Source organism: Hyla sarda, chromosome 5, assembly GCF_029499605.1.
Source record: "Hyla sarda isolate aHylSar1 chromosome 5, aHylSar1.hap1, whole genome shotgun sequence".
NCBI classification, from domain to species: domain Eukaryota; kingdom Metazoa; phylum Chordata; class Amphibia; order Anura; family Hylidae; genus Hyla; species Hyla sarda.
Genome location: NC_079193.1, coordinates 86108349 through 86123700, shown reverse-complemented (window position 1 = coordinate 86123700; position 15352 = coordinate 86108349). Strand labels below are relative to the sequence as shown.

Genomic DNA, 15352 nt, shown 5'->3' with positions numbered 1-15352 from the left:
CTACTACATTTAACTTAAACTGTAATTTTTTTTTCTCGCTGCTAAAAAGAATACAAGTATATTGTCATCCATATTAATAATTCATTATGTACAATGCACCAGAGAGAGTGCAGAGACATCCAGGACATGGCCCTCTATACTGTCTCCTCTCAGCTCTGCCTCTATCCTCCTGCAACATGTGGACTGTATCTACCCTACGTGACTTATTATGAAGGAAATATGTAATTGGCTATTTCATGTTTCAGACAAGACTGTGGGTACATGGCAGTGAGAGAACATAACAGGCTCTTTTAGGATCAGACAATGCATAAAGATCTCTATATACGATTGTTTACCAGTTCACCCGATGCCAGAATTAATATTTACTCTATGATATGGTTACATTCACTGCAGTCAGCTGTTGCCTCCTGATCACCCTGTGAGTTATCAGAGTATATACAGTCCTGACTCTGCTACATGGATGTTCTCACACACCTAAGAGAACATCTATGCCATCTATGCCATGCCACAGGGTATTTACTTCTGCATATTATTCTATTTACTGCAGCAATAACTAGGTCATATACAAGCATATTAATGCTAGTATTCACTGTAAGGTATTGAACAAAAGCACTGTTTGCTCGTGTTTATTGTGGCTCGTCTGCTTGGTTTACCACTAGTAAAATATAGTGTATATTCTTACTGATGGATGGCTATAAGCTCCCATTTAGTCATCTGTTCCTGCATATTCATCCCAACATTGACAGCAATATATTTCCATACCTAATGACTGGATATAGGTTATGCTGCAATAAATGATCTACCATATAGAACATTCATTATGTATAGCTGAGTGTAGCCTACATCCTATAGATACAACAGTAAACATGACCCTGCAGTGCAACAATTCTGTGTATGTTGTAGGATTAACAGCAATGACCCCAGGCTCTGAAGAATACATGAGCATTGCAGCACAGCTCCATAAATAGGATTACACAGAAGGTACAGATCACATAGAATACACAGCAGCTTTCTCCAGGATAGAATCCTAGTTGCAGTGGAGTCATAGGAAAGCATTGCTTGCATTTTATGTTGATGTTTCCTAGAATTACGATTACTCACTATAGGTGACATACATACAATGTATCATAGAGCAGCCTCCTCCAGGACTGCCCACAGAGTCAGAGGCGATCAATGCTAATATTAGTGCATTTGTTCCTAGGATAGCTTCTAGTATAGTATTATTATTAGTCGTTACATACAGTATTATAGGGCAGTGCAGCTTCCTCCAGGACAGACCCACACACAGCAGCAGAGTCATAGGCGATCAGTACTAATCTGAGTACAATTGTTGATATTAGTATAGGTTGTAGTATAATATGATTGTGATTAGTATTGATCCCTGGTGTTGTCCTCTGAATATGTGGCAGGGATTTTAGTCTGATGATGTTCCAGCTGCAGTTAAGTCTATAAGGGGTGACTTGCAGTGCATTTATCATCCTGGTGTTTCCTTATCCGGGGTGCAGAGCAGCGCACCGATTGGCTGGCTTGGTCACATGGGTGTGTAACTTTGCACACTTGACAGGGAGTAGGAGGGTTTTGTGCAGAACAGAAAAACGACAACGCGAGAAAAATTAGTATTTTTTGTTGCACTTGCACAAATTAATGGCCATGAGTTCGTTTTTGATAAACTCCAACTACATCGAGCCGAAATTCCCACCCTGCGAGGAGTATGCCCAAAACAACTACTTGCACAACCAGTCTCCTGAATACTACGAGCGGCCGAGGGAACCCGGGTTCGAGGCTCCTCCTGAAGCTATCTACCAAGGTCCGAGCAGCTATCCTGAAGCCAACTATGGATACAGCCACCTCGCAGCAAACCACGAAGCTGGGGTTACCCAGGAGGGGATCCCTGCTAAAGGACACAGTCAGTCTCAGCAACTTCTCCAAAGCCACGTCCTCAGGCAGCCACAACCACCACCACCACCCCAGCACTGTGAGCCTATAGGAGTGTCCAATGACAGCATCCATCCTGAGAAAAGTGCTGCTGGGCTCAAATGCAGCAAGGAGCCAGTTGTCTATCCCTGGATGAAGAAAATACATGTCAACACAGGTAAGTGTCAGCCCAACAATGTACCATTGGGGTATTTGGGTGGTTTCTTGGCCAAAGCATGGGGACATCATCCTTTCTGTCTGCCTGGCTCCTCTGGATTATTTATTGGAGTCAATCTGTTGGGGAGGTAATTACAGAGGCCATAAATGTAATTGCCCTGCCATTGACTCTGGGCCATACGCCTTAATGCTTGAGTCCCATCACAATATATTATGGCGTTCCGTTGTTTGGTGTATTGTCAGTAGCCTGGGATTTTTTTTTTTCTATTCCTCTTTAATGTGAACAATGGTGCGAAGTCATTATCTAATGATTATGTCCCATTGCTTTTCTCTTTTATGTGTTCAGTCAACCCAAATTATACTGGTGGGGAACCCAAAAGGTCTCGAACTGCCTACACTAGACAACAAGTATTAGAGCTGGAGAAGGAGTTCCACTTTAATCGTTACCTTACTAGACGCCGGAGGATAGAGATTGCCCATACTTTATGCTTATCCGAACGTCAGGTCAAGATCTGGTTCCAAAACAGAAGGATGAAGTGGAAGAAAGACCACAAGTTGCCCAACACTAAGATGCGCTCTGCAAACCCATCAGCCACAAGCCAACAGTCCAAAGTACAGGGCCATCAGCACACAGATGGATCTACCACCCCATTATTATAAGGCTTTAAATCAATTGATCCAATTGCTGGTAATCACTTGGACCAAATGACTATGGAAGGAAATGTAAAAAAAAAAAAAAAAGCTCCTTGATATTGTTGGATACAAAGTCATTGTTCCTACCAGGACAGTTGTTACTATAACCAAGGAAATCGATGGAGACTTTTTTTATTCTTGCTTTATTTATGTACTTGACTGTATACGTGTAAAACTAAAGGGTGTATATGTGTATATGAATATTTACATATAGTTTAGTGTCTACATAGGTAGAAAAACTATTTTGTATACAAGACACATACGTCACAGATGCATTTATGGGATAGTATGTGATAAAGGTATGGACTGATAAATTACACATATACTTATAGCTGTGGGTATTTAAGAAAAAATACTTTTTAAGGCTTTATTTAATGGCTTCTTGAAGAAGAAGTGAGTTGGTTTTGTAAATACTCGCTGGACATTATCATTTCTGTGGACACAAAATAACTGTTTTCCCTGCTTAGCTCGCCCTTTGAGATCAATGTATGTTTGACACTTTCCCTGTGTGTTAGGATTTCTGTAGAAGGCCTTTGATCGTCTTCAAGGCGAGAATACGTTGTAGATACAGTGGTGGTACATATTGTGGACTTTGTGCTGTATTATTGTGGTGCTGAGCGAAGAATATTCTGTCAAAAAATTAAAGATTTAAAAAACAGACGTTTCTAAACCTGTTTAGTATCGAAACTAACTATGCTACATAACATTTGGGTGCACAGACCATACACTGCTCCATCAAACCAAAAAGCAGTCAACAGCTGGTTAATTGGGGGTAAAGGGTTCTAATGTAATCTAATATAGTGTGTTCAGTGAAAATCCTCAGGATTGCCTAGGCTGTGTACTTCTGTCCCTATGTGTAAGTGTGTGAGTGTGTGTGTGTGTGTGTGTGTGTGTGAGTGTGTGTGTGAGTGTGTGTGTGTGTGTGTGTGTGAGTGTGTGTGTGTGTGTGTGTGTTTAATGTATGGACAACGTCAGAAAAAAAGCTTCAAACAAGCCTTGCATTGTGATTTCTATATATACATATATTGGATTTTCTCTAATCCAAATACTATTGTACTATGTCATTCCTACTAAGGGCACTCACATGGTAAGATCTCCAAATAGCATTGTTTACACACACCCTTATTTTTTATTTATAGTATTATTATTATGTTTATTTATTATTTAATTTTCAGTTTTATGACCAATATAAAACAATATGAAACCATACTGACTTACATTAAATTATTTGTACCTCACCAGACTTCCCTAAGGATTACATTTGAAAAAAAAATCCGAGCAGAAACCATGGTAGTCCTACGGAATATGGAGCCATCTGTGATGAATGTACACTTTATCTACCTATTAAACAAATGCGTTATGAACATTGAGGCTGGATAGATCCGCAGACCATTCCATCCCAAAAAGGTACATACATATATATATATATAGGACTTTATGTATAGAAATATGCACTTATTCAAAGCCTTACTTTGAGACTTTGGATCATTATGAATATATATATATATATATATATATATATATATATATAATTATTATTTTTTTCCTCTTTTTTTTTTTGCTATTACCCTTCCATTTATTGTTTGTTACTTGCCCTGTCACATAGTCTGCCCTTTGCTAAGGCAACCAGAGTTCACTCAGAGGACACGGTTTGAGTCTATTGAGCTTTTTTTTTTTCTTTTTGAAAGATGCAAGCTGACCCCCAAACCCTTGACCTTTAGTGTAGAGTTCCATGTAAAACGAACCATCCTTTTTACCCTTTTTCGGTAAACCTGGCATATATTAAGATTTTCCACACTTTTGATATTTTTGATGCACTCATTGGTTATATCGAATTTTGCAGCAATGGTTTATCTCTTGAGGCATGTTAGATAGGATCCTTGAAGCAATAAGGCTATCACCAGATTGCTGGTTTGCCTCTGGTGCATCCAGATGCTAATTGATCTGAATTCCTAAGATTTGACATCTTGCTTTTGAAATAGTTTGAAGATTAGAGTTGAAATGAACGATGTTTTATTTGTATTGTGTTTAGAAATAAGATACCACACAAGAACAAAGGCTGCACATAGCTTTAGGGGAGAGTTTTATTGCTCTGGCTTTCTGATTGGCTTTCTTTCAGCTTAATGGCACACATTGGGAACCGGCTCCCTGAGTATTATTAATGTGGTGAAATATAAAGTGGCTGATACAATGGAACATGGCAGCCAGGCGCTATCCAAAATACTTTCTTATGTCTATATATAAAAAGATGCAGATCTACTTGCAGAATTGGTTTCAGGCATTCTATAGCTTTGGGGAAGGCAAATCTGTAACATTTACCTTGTGTTCCATGGCTTTTTATCTAAGGCTAAATATCACAGATGCAGCTCCCTCTTTTTCCGTTTTCTGGGTCTTTGTCCTCACTCCTTCTGCTCTCTTTCTCCTCTCTTTTCCTCCATTCTCTCTATTTCTCCCTCTCTTTCTATTCTTTACTAATTCTTCTCTTTCATCTTCCTCTTTCTTCTGCCTCTGTCCCTTTTTTATGACCCCCCCCCCTCTTTTCACTGTCTATCTAATCTTTCTCTTTAGTCCTCCATGGATCCTCTCTTTTCTTTCTTTAAATAATGTATTTGTTCTATCTATTTGTCTATCTATCTATTTATCAATCTATCTGACTGTTATCTATCTATCTGTCTATTTATCTTACATGTATCTGTCTATTATCTGTCTATCTATCTATCTATCTATCTATCTATCTCTATCTGTCTAGAAAAATTCCCCCCAAAAATCCCCAAAAAATTCCAGAAAAGTAGTAAAATTAAGAGGTGCACTCGATAAATAGATAGATAAATAGACAGATAGATATAGATAGATAGATAGATAATAGACAGATACATGACAGATACATGTAAGATAGATAGACAGATAGATAAAAAGGAGAGAACTGCAGCACACAAAAAGTATCTTAGTGCAAAAAAGTGAAATGTATTCCATCTTCAGCAAAATAAAGTGCAATGTTTAAGTAATCTCACATTACCGTCTTCAGGCCTGAAGATACTTTTTGTGTGCTGCGGTTCTCTCCTTTTTATCTATCTGTCTATCTATCTTACATGTATCTGTCTATTATCTATCTATTTATCTATCTGTCTGACTGTGATCTATCTATCTGACTGTTATCTATCTATCTATCTATCTATCTGTCTATCTATCTTACATGTATCTGTCCATTATCTATCTATCTATCTGACTGTTATCTATCTATCTATCTTACATGTATCTGTCTATTATCTATCTATCTATCTATCTATCTAGACAAAATAGCAGAAAATAGTCACAGCACTCCAAAAAATAGTGAAAAAATAAGGAGGCTTTATTCCATGTTACAAATACAAGAGCAACGTTTCGGCTGTGCAGCCTTTATCATGCTTGAAAGATGCTGCACAGGCAGCCGAAACATTGCTCTTGTATTTGTAACATGGAATAAAGACACCTTATTTTTTCACTATTTTTTGGAGTGCTGAAACTACTTTCTGCTATTTTGTCTGGATTTGGGCCTTTGGCTGGGGCCAACTAGCCCCCTGAACCCACCTATTTTTTCTAATTTTCCTTTGGTTGTCCGGCTCTTCCGTTATGTTTTTTCCTATCTATCTATCTATTTCTACTCGCTGTCTACTTCATAGCTTACTTCTCCAATGTCTCCTTCTTTATTTTTCTCTTCACTCCACTCCATCCCTTCCTTTACTGCTTTAATCCAATGAGATGAGTTCTCTTAATCTCCCTTTGTGTGTTTTTCTGAATTCTACTTCTTTTCTCTTTTATGTTGTCCTTTCATAGATTCTATCCTTCTATTTTCCAGCATGTGTTCCTTAGAGTGAAATATACAATAATGTCTCAATAACCCTGGATCTCCTCTTTCAGTTTCTCTCATTGTATGGCACCAACCCATGTAGGTAAATCATAACCTTGCCCCTCCTTTCCTTTCCACTTCGATCTTTTCATAACTGGATCACTTAAACACAAGTATGTAAATATTACAGCAAGGTGCCCCACACATACAGCTTATAACACAAGAAAACCATTGCTCTCACATTACACTGCCCATGTAGCTTCTCCATTCTGGGGATATCTGATATATATATATATATATATATATATATATATATATATATATATATTCCCAACAATCAACAGTAAGGATTCATATAGCCAACTAATCAGTCAACTTCAAGGGAAAGTATATATACTGGAATGGGCTGGCTCTACCTTCTATAAGGAGCTACAGTGTTGATGTGTAATAACATGGACTCTGATAATTCATTGGTAAATCATTTGCTCTTTTCTTTGGCCTGAGATACAATCTTAAGTTAAAGTCATATAGTTGGGTACATAGGGCTCATCCCTTGGTGTCAGCGTAGTGTTAATGTGGTGACAATTTGAATGCTGTAATAGATAATATGATTTATTGATAGGTCAGGGAAAGTGTTTGTATGTAATAATGATTTTAAAAGTAAACTTGTGTTTTAATGTGGTATTGTAATAGAAGATAGATAGACAACCTATGGTTCTGAAAGGACAGGGCCCAGCATGTTCCACCAAGCTCCGGCTTGTTGCCTCCTAATTTAAGCTGCTATAGATACACTTTCCTCTTTGTGCAAGGTTTGGTGCAAACTGTATTTCACAATCTTGTGGGTATGAGGAAACTCTAAGCTTTTTGGTGTTGTCGGCCAGAGACATTACCAGGTACACTGTCTGTGCATATAGAATTTGAGTGAATTGTCAGTGGTCAAATTTTGTATGGGGATCATTAACTTCCTATCCAAAAAAAAGAATGTCCTACCTTGTCTTTGATGTTAAGCTTATGAATATGTAAGGTGTACAGGTATGTCTGGCCACTTTTTTGCCTGATCGCTGATGACAGATGGGTTCACATATATTGGTTATGCCAGGTCAAGTATTATTTATTTATTTATATAGCGCCTACAGATTCTGCAGCGCTTACAATTATGGGGTACAAACAAAGACAAGTATCAGACATAAAATTACACAATAACTATATTGAGGATATGTTGGGGATATGTTGGGGATATGTTGAGGATATGTTGGGGATATGTTGGGGATATGTTGGGGATATGTTGGAGATATGTTGAGGATATGTTGAGGATATGTTGGGGATATGTTGGGGATATGTTGGGGATATGTTGGGGATATGTTGAGGATATGTTGGGGATATGTTGAGGATATGTTGGGGATATGTTGAGGATATGTTGGGGATATGTTGAGGATATGTTTGGGATATGTTGGGGATATGTTGAGGATATGTTGGGGATATGTTGGGGATATGTTGTGGATATGTTGAGGATATGTTGAGGATATATTGAGACCAATTAGAGACTTTTATAGGCCTGTCTGAAGAGATGTGTTTTTAGGCCACGTTTGAAACTATGGATGTTGTTGTTGAGTCTGAGGGATTGAGGGATAACATTCCAGAGAACCGGTGCAGCACTAGTGAAGTATTGGAGATGGGAGCGATAAGTTCGGATTATAGAAGATGTTAGTGTGAGGTCATTAGCAGATCGGAGAGAACATGTAGGATGGTAGACGGAGATGAGAGAGGAGATGTAGGGAGGTGCAGCATTGTGGAGAGCTTTGTGTGTGAGACTGAGGATTTTGTACTGTATTCTGGACAGTATTCTTGAAACAGACAAAACTGATGGCATTTTTATGTGCTACTTGCATTGGCCTATCCTCAAAGAACTGATCTAACTGGACAGAAAACATAGCATGCATCTTTTTTCTCTCTCTGGTGCAGGAAGGTTTCTGTCTCACAACTGTAGCCAAAACTACTACCAAGGATAGGAACAGTTTTGGCACCAGTTTACACCTATGCATTTTTTTTTACATACATGAAGAGAAGACATTTCAAATACTTGGGTCTGCTGCTTGAATTTTAAATTTGTAATATATTGCATATTGCGACAACATCTACTGGAATCGTAGTCACATACAACTGAATTTATTATATTAATGCTAATACTAGGAGTTTACACTAGTAGGAGGCCACACTAGCACTGAAGCAGCAACTCATACAATCCATCTTCACGTCTCATTGATCTGAACGTTTTATGTTTGAAATTAAAGCATTAGAACAGCAGAGAGCCATAGGGAGAGAATGATGACAGTGTCATTGCAATTAAATGGGTTTTATTGCAGTTATTGCTTTGAATTTTATACCGACACACCTCCAGCTATCATTGCCAGCCTTTAATAGTAACTTATTTCTTGGGTATCCTTGCAATGGAGAATAAAAAAAATCTGCATCTGTTGCATTGTGCATCATTGTCTGAATAAGAGCAAACTCCCATTTAGAAATACATGTATATTTGCTTTAATGAAATTCAGTGCACTCCCCCATTCCCTTTTTTAGATGTGTCAACAATAGATACATGTACATGATGCATTAATAGATGATTATAGAATCATGAGGATAGATGTTTGTGGACAATGTGAACTATTGTTTTGGTTGTTGTTTTTCAAACCTTTTTCTTGCTTGCAATGAAACATTTTTACACTGAACACTGGTGTTTGGTATAAAAAGTGTACTTATGCATTTATTCCTTATACATGGAAAAATATGTAGCACAATAAATCAATTAATACACCAAAGAGATAGCAGGCTCAACCTTAAAGTAACCACATAGGTGCTACCAATGCCTTTAAACAACATGTAAAAAACAACCAAGAAAGAAAGCAAGGCAAAAAAGGGGTTGCATACCAAATATATTACAAATTATATTTTATTAATGTCACAAAAAATGGCCTCACACAATTAAAACCATTTAAAGTGTACCTGTCGTCAACAAAAACTTTTTATATAATGTAGATAATACCATTATATGTATATTTGTAATATACATTGTTTAAAAATTGTGTATATTTTTGGGTGAAAAAATGCTGTCCCTGCAGCTATTGCCTGTGTGTCTCTATGTAGAGTCCAAAAACAGGAAGTGAGGGTAGGACAAGCAGGGATCTGTGCAGACTCCTGGCGTGTCAATCATCCTGATGTATGAGCCAGGAGCATGTCACAGAGCCTCAGTGCACACTGTCCTGCTTTTTCTCAGTGTACAGAGCCCTGCTGGTCCTCAGTGTACAGAACCCTGCTGGTCCTCAGTGTACAGAACCCTGCTGGTCCTCAGTGTACAGAGCCCTGCTTGTCCACCCACACTTCCTGTATTTGGACTCATCATAGAGACACACAAGCAATAGCTGCAGGGACAAAAATATACACATTTTTTAACCAATGTACATTACAAATATACATATAATGGTATTATCTACATTCTATAAAAAGTTTTAATTGACGACAGGTACACTTTAAAAGAAAGAGGGAGCCCAAAAGGACACATTGACCACCCTCTGCCATGGAGAGGGACCCCAAAACAAAGGTGCTCCCCCCCAAGGGACACCCATCTAATCTCAATGATACATAATATATCAACTCTCTCAGGACTCACAGCCCCTATATAAAGTGCATAAATAATATCCAAAAATGGAAACTAGCAGCTATAGTCATATATAAGCACACATCTAAGCTAAAGTGCACAGTCTAGAAAAAGGTAAACATCCATACTCACGTAAACATAGAGCAATGTACAAAAATATAAGCTATAAAGTGGCACAATAGTATACAAGAAAAAATATATGCACAGTCAAGAGAGAGGGTAAAAGTACGTCAGGCTGTCATCATGAGAACTGGTGTCCCCCCAAAAAATGTCCCCATGCATTCCGTCACTATCACTTACTTCCTCAGGGGAGCAACAACTTCCTCAGGGGCGGTTTTAATTGTGTGAGGCCATTTTTTGTGACAGTAATAAAACATCATTTGGAATATATTTTGTGTGCAACCCCTTTTTTTGCCTTGCTATCTTTCTTAGTTGGTTTCTAAAATAGATCAATTAAAATTATGGAAAGATAGATAAATAGATAGATAGGTAATAGATTGAGGATAAATACATAGACCATAGAGAGAGAGAGTGTGAGAGAGATATGCAGATAAGAGAGATAGACATATGGCATATACAGAAATGTAAAAAGATGGGGAAATAGGATGAGTAGATAGACATGAGTGTGTGTGTGTGTGTGTGTGTGTGTGTGTGATTGAGGAGTGTGAGATTGAGGAGTATGTGTGTGTGTGTGTGTGTATGTGTGTATGTGTATGTGTGTGTGTGTGTGTGTTTGAGTGAGTGTAAGATTGAGGAGTATGTGTGTGTGTGTGTGTGTGTGTATGTGTATGTGTGTATGTGTATGTGTGTGTGTGTGTGTGTGTTTCAGTGAGTGTGAGATTGAGGAGTATGTGTGCGTGTGTGTGTGTGAGTGAGTGAGTGAGTGAGTGAGATGGCAGATTAATAGATAGATAAATAAATAAATAAATATAATAGAGATTGATAGATAGACCAATAGATGCAACTCCAGTTATGACTATTAGGCATTTCCTCTTCAGTAAAAGCTGTGTATATTTATCTGGATAAAAGAAAAAGCTACCTGATATGGCTGTACTACTGTGGGAGAAAGGATTATCATATTGACTTCATGGACCATAAGTGAGCTTGTCCTAATCTATCATCTTATGGTCCCTAAAAACAGTTTTGCAGTATCTATCTATCTATCTATCTATCTATCTATCAATCAATTATCAATCTATCTACCTATCTATCTATCAATTATCTATCTATCTACCTACCTATCAATTATCTATCTATTATCTATCAATTATCTATCTACCTATCAATTTTCTATCTATCTATCATCTATCAATTATCTATCTATCCATAAATATCTATATGTTCTTTTGTATCTATCTATCTATCTATATATCTATCTGTCTATTATCTATCTATCTTTCTATATGTTTATCCATCCATATCTATCTATCTTTCTATCTATCCAACCAACCATGTTTATTTATTTATTTATCTATCCATATCTATCTATCTATCTATCATTTATCTTTCTATCCATCCATATCTAGCGATTTATCTATCCATATCTATCTATCTATCTATAATCTATCTATTTATCATCTATCTATCTCTGTTTAGTTCTATCTATCTATTATCTATCTATCTATCTATCTATCCATGCATAGCTTATCTATGATTAATCTTTCCTTTTTGCTATGAATAAAGTGATCAAAATCACAAGTGTAAGATTATCATAATATTGATGTTGTAGGCAGTTGAACAAAAATAGTGACATTTAGGAACTGGGCATGTGAAGTTTTTTTTTGTTTTGTTTTTTTTAAGAAATTCAACAGGACAAAGGGTTCAGTTTGATTTATTTGCCATTCTCTAGTTGACATCCAGATAGGAAGTTTCCTGAAGCTGCTCAGTGCAGATGTGTTCTGGGAAATATTACATTTGCATAATGTTAGTTTGCTTGGGACAAAGCTTAGTGAAATCTTCAAGTCATTTTTACTGCACATTTGACTGTTTCATGCAGGGACAATTGTGCATGTGATGTCATTTTGCTTTAAGAATTTACTACCCAAATGTGTTGTTTTCTTTTCTTAATGATATTTAAACCAGTAATAAAATCTCCTTCACACGCAGCAGTAAGTGCCCCTGCTGACATGTTTATTGATTCTCTTTGTTCACACCTGTCCCTCTAATCGTGAGCTATAAATTTAAAGAAACTTCCAATGAAGTCATATATGTTTATGTTAAACTCCCCTCACAATGTTAAACTTTCCCCCCAGTATATTGCAGGATGATATTATAGAGAGCTACATGGAGAAATCCATTGTGATCACCAAATATATCAGATATTTCACCTTAGATCAGCAGGTGAATCTACTTCATTGTCAAAGGTAAAAAAAAAAAAAAAAAAAGTTTAGACAGGTGAAATTAACCCCATGCTGACCAAGTCCCTGTGATACGTATATACCGAAAAGAGAATCTATACTGAAAACAAACAGTAGATACACTGAGGTGCTAGTGCTGGGATTTACCACATTTTTTAACCATGAGGGTCCCTTAGGCTGGGTTCACATATGTCCGGCATCCGGCATAGGTGAACTCAGCCTAAATCTCGACGCAACTGATGCCAACTGATGCCAACAGTTGTATGGCATGCGACGTCCATTGTTTCTGGGCAACGGACAGGGGAATGCAGCAAGCTGCGTTCCCCTGTCCGGTGCCCTCCGGCATGTCCAACCATCCGGCGTCAAAATTGAGACGCTGGATGATTGTGAACTGTCCCGTTCAAATTAATGGGATCAGTTCTAGCATCAGTTTCCCTCCGGTGCACGCCGGAGGGAAACTGTGCCGTACGACTGATATATGTGAACCCAGCCTTATAGAGACATATAAAACCTTGTAAATCACAACGAGTTGTGAACAATTAAAACTAGATATTATTGCTACTTCTTTCTTTCCTTCTTATCCTTCATTAGTCATGTGTTCATAGTCACCTCTTCGCACTTAAATCATTATATATATATATATATATATATATATATATATATATATGTATTAGCACAATGTAACATTTTAAAATTTCATTCCACTCTCGACTTAAACCAGCGGTCTGCAAACTGTGGCCCTCCAGCTGTTGCAAAACTACAACTCCCAGCATGCCCGGACAGCCAAAGGCTGTCCGGGCATGCTGGGAATTGTAGTTTTGCAACAGCTGGAGGGCCACAGTTTGCAGACCACTGACTTAAACCCTTTCCCTCTACCCTCTCCATACTAGAACATGATGAGAAAGGCCCCATTGTGTGCAGTGGCGTGGTCAACCTCGTGTTCAGTAGGTTTGCACGGATTTGCACTTCTCCCTGTAAAGCAAAATAACATAAATCATCTGAAATCAATAGTTTGGTGGCAGAAATGATTCCCTTTTGCCATGGCTCGGGTACAAACCTCTTTTGCATAAATACACAGAATCAGAATATATCAGAATATCATAAGCAATAGATTAGTTTCCACCACCCACAGTCCTCAATGTTGCAAGTAACTTTTATAAACGGTGCAGAAGACTGAAGCCAAGTCTCAAGCCAGAAATTCCCAAAAGTAAGCAGAATGAATATGATCCACTGTGGGTCCATCCAGGAGCATTGATTGATCTCCGGCCGATTCCAGTAAACCTGCTTGTATCTTCGATTTCTGGAAGGCAGAGATATATGAGGTGAGCTGGTGTATATTTCACAAACACTATAGCCATCTCCAACTCCAAACACAACGATTGTCTCCCCTTTCATGTAACATCCAATGCTAAAGTGTTTTTCACATGATCGGGTCCAGGGGAAGCTGAAGCCACTCATCTTTGTCTCTGCTGAGATTCCCAACAACTGACCATGTATCCATTAATTCTGTGCCCCTTTCCTGCCATCAGGCTTTTTTGTTCTCTGGTCCATTATAGTCAAGATATTCATTAACTAGCTCCAAAAAGACACGCCTGGGCCAGAAAATCAGTTATAGGCGCTTTCATGGGCGCAATGTGAATTTGGGAGAGTTCTCATAGATATGTCAGTGTTCATCTCTGGAGAACTGTGTGTGTGTGTGGTGTGTGTGTGTGTGTGTGTGTGTGTGTGTGTGTGGTGTGTGTGTGTGGTGTGTGTGTGTGTGGTGTGTGTGTGTGTGTGTGTGTGGTGTGTGTGTGTGGTGTGTGTGGTGTGTGTGTGTGTGTGTGTGTGAGTTTGGGTCAGTGTGTATGTTTGTGTGGTAGTTAGGTGTGTGTATGTAAGTGTGTCGGCTCAGTGTGTCTTTCTATGTATGCTATCTATCTAACATCTATCTATCTATATCTATCTATCTATCTATCTAACATTTATCTATCTATCATCTATCTATCTATCTAACATTTATTTATCTATATATCTATCATCTATCTATCTAACATCTATCCATCTATCTAACATCTATCCATCTATCTAACATCTATCTATCTATAGATCTATCTATCTATCTATATATCTAACATTTATTTATCTATCTATCATCCATCTATCTAACATCTATCTATCTAACATTTATCTATCTAACATCTATCAACATCTATCTATCTATCTAACATTTATCTATCTATCTACCCCTACAATCTATCTCTCTAACATCTATCTATTTATATATCTAATATCTATATTTGTAACTATTTATCTAATATTTATCTCTCTACTCACACTGTCTCTCTCTCATATCTACCTCTCTACAATCTATTTATCTCTCTACAATCTATTTGTCTGTCTGTCTGTCTATCCATCTATCTATTTCTATCTCTACAATATATCTCACTATCTCGCTACAATATATCGATCTATCTATTTGTCTATCTGTCTGTCTATCCATCTATTTATCTATCTCTCTACAATATATCTCTCTATCTATCTATGTATCTCTCTACAATATATCTATCTATCACCTATCTGTCTGTCTGTCCATCCATCTATCTATTTATCTATCTCTCTACAATATATATCTCTCTCTATCTATCTATCTATCTATCTATCTATCTATCTATTTATCTCTCTACAATATATCTATCTATCATCTATCTGTCTGTCTGTCCATCCATCTATATATTTATCTATCTCTCTACA

The 15352-nt window shown here is 37.6% G+C and overlaps 2 protein-coding genes and 1 long non-coding RNA gene across 3 annotated transcripts in view; 2 read left to right on the top strand and 1 right to left on the bottom strand.

The window, feature by feature from the left end:
- The first annotated feature begins 1629 nt into the window (after window positions 1-1629).
- HOXA4 (homeobox A4) lies at window positions 1630-2755 on the top strand. The gene is made up of 2 exons (XM_056519853.1): window positions 1630-2092; window positions 2438-2755. Exons 1-2 carry the CDS (start codon window positions 1645-1647, stop codon window positions 2749-2751), a joined length of 762 nt encoding a protein of 253 aa, XP_056375828.1. The 5' UTR covers window positions 1630-1644; the 3' UTR covers window positions 2752-2755.
- Window positions 2756-4105: 1350 nt separating this feature from the next.
- HOXA3 (homeobox A3) overlaps window positions 4106-15352 on the top strand; it is a 25330-nt gene continuing 14083 nt past the window's right edge. The window contains exon 1 of the mRNA XM_056519852.1: window positions 4106-4191. The gene's annotated coding sequence lies outside the window, so the exon portion shown is untranslated. The remainder of the gene's footprint in view (window positions 4192-15352) is intronic.
- Window positions 13500-15352, bottom strand: part of LOC130273307 (uncharacterized) — a 5936-nt gene continuing 4083 nt past the window's right edge. The window contains exon 3 of the long non-coding RNA XR_008843955.1: window positions 13500-13919. This is a non-coding gene — a long non-coding RNA (uncharacterized LOC130273307). The remainder of the gene's footprint in view (window positions 13920-15352) is intronic.

What these genes read in the sequence shown, in the direction of transcription:
- HOXA4 (XM_056519853.1), top strand. Translation starts at nt 1,645, where the DNA reads ATGGCCATGAGTTCGTTTTTGATAAACTCCAACTACATCGAGCCGAAA. An exon ending in GAAAATACATGTCAACACAG is followed by an intron (nt 2,093 to 2,437) that starts GTAAGTGTCAGC and finishes TTATGTGTTCAG; the next exon opens with TCAACCCAAATTATACTGGT.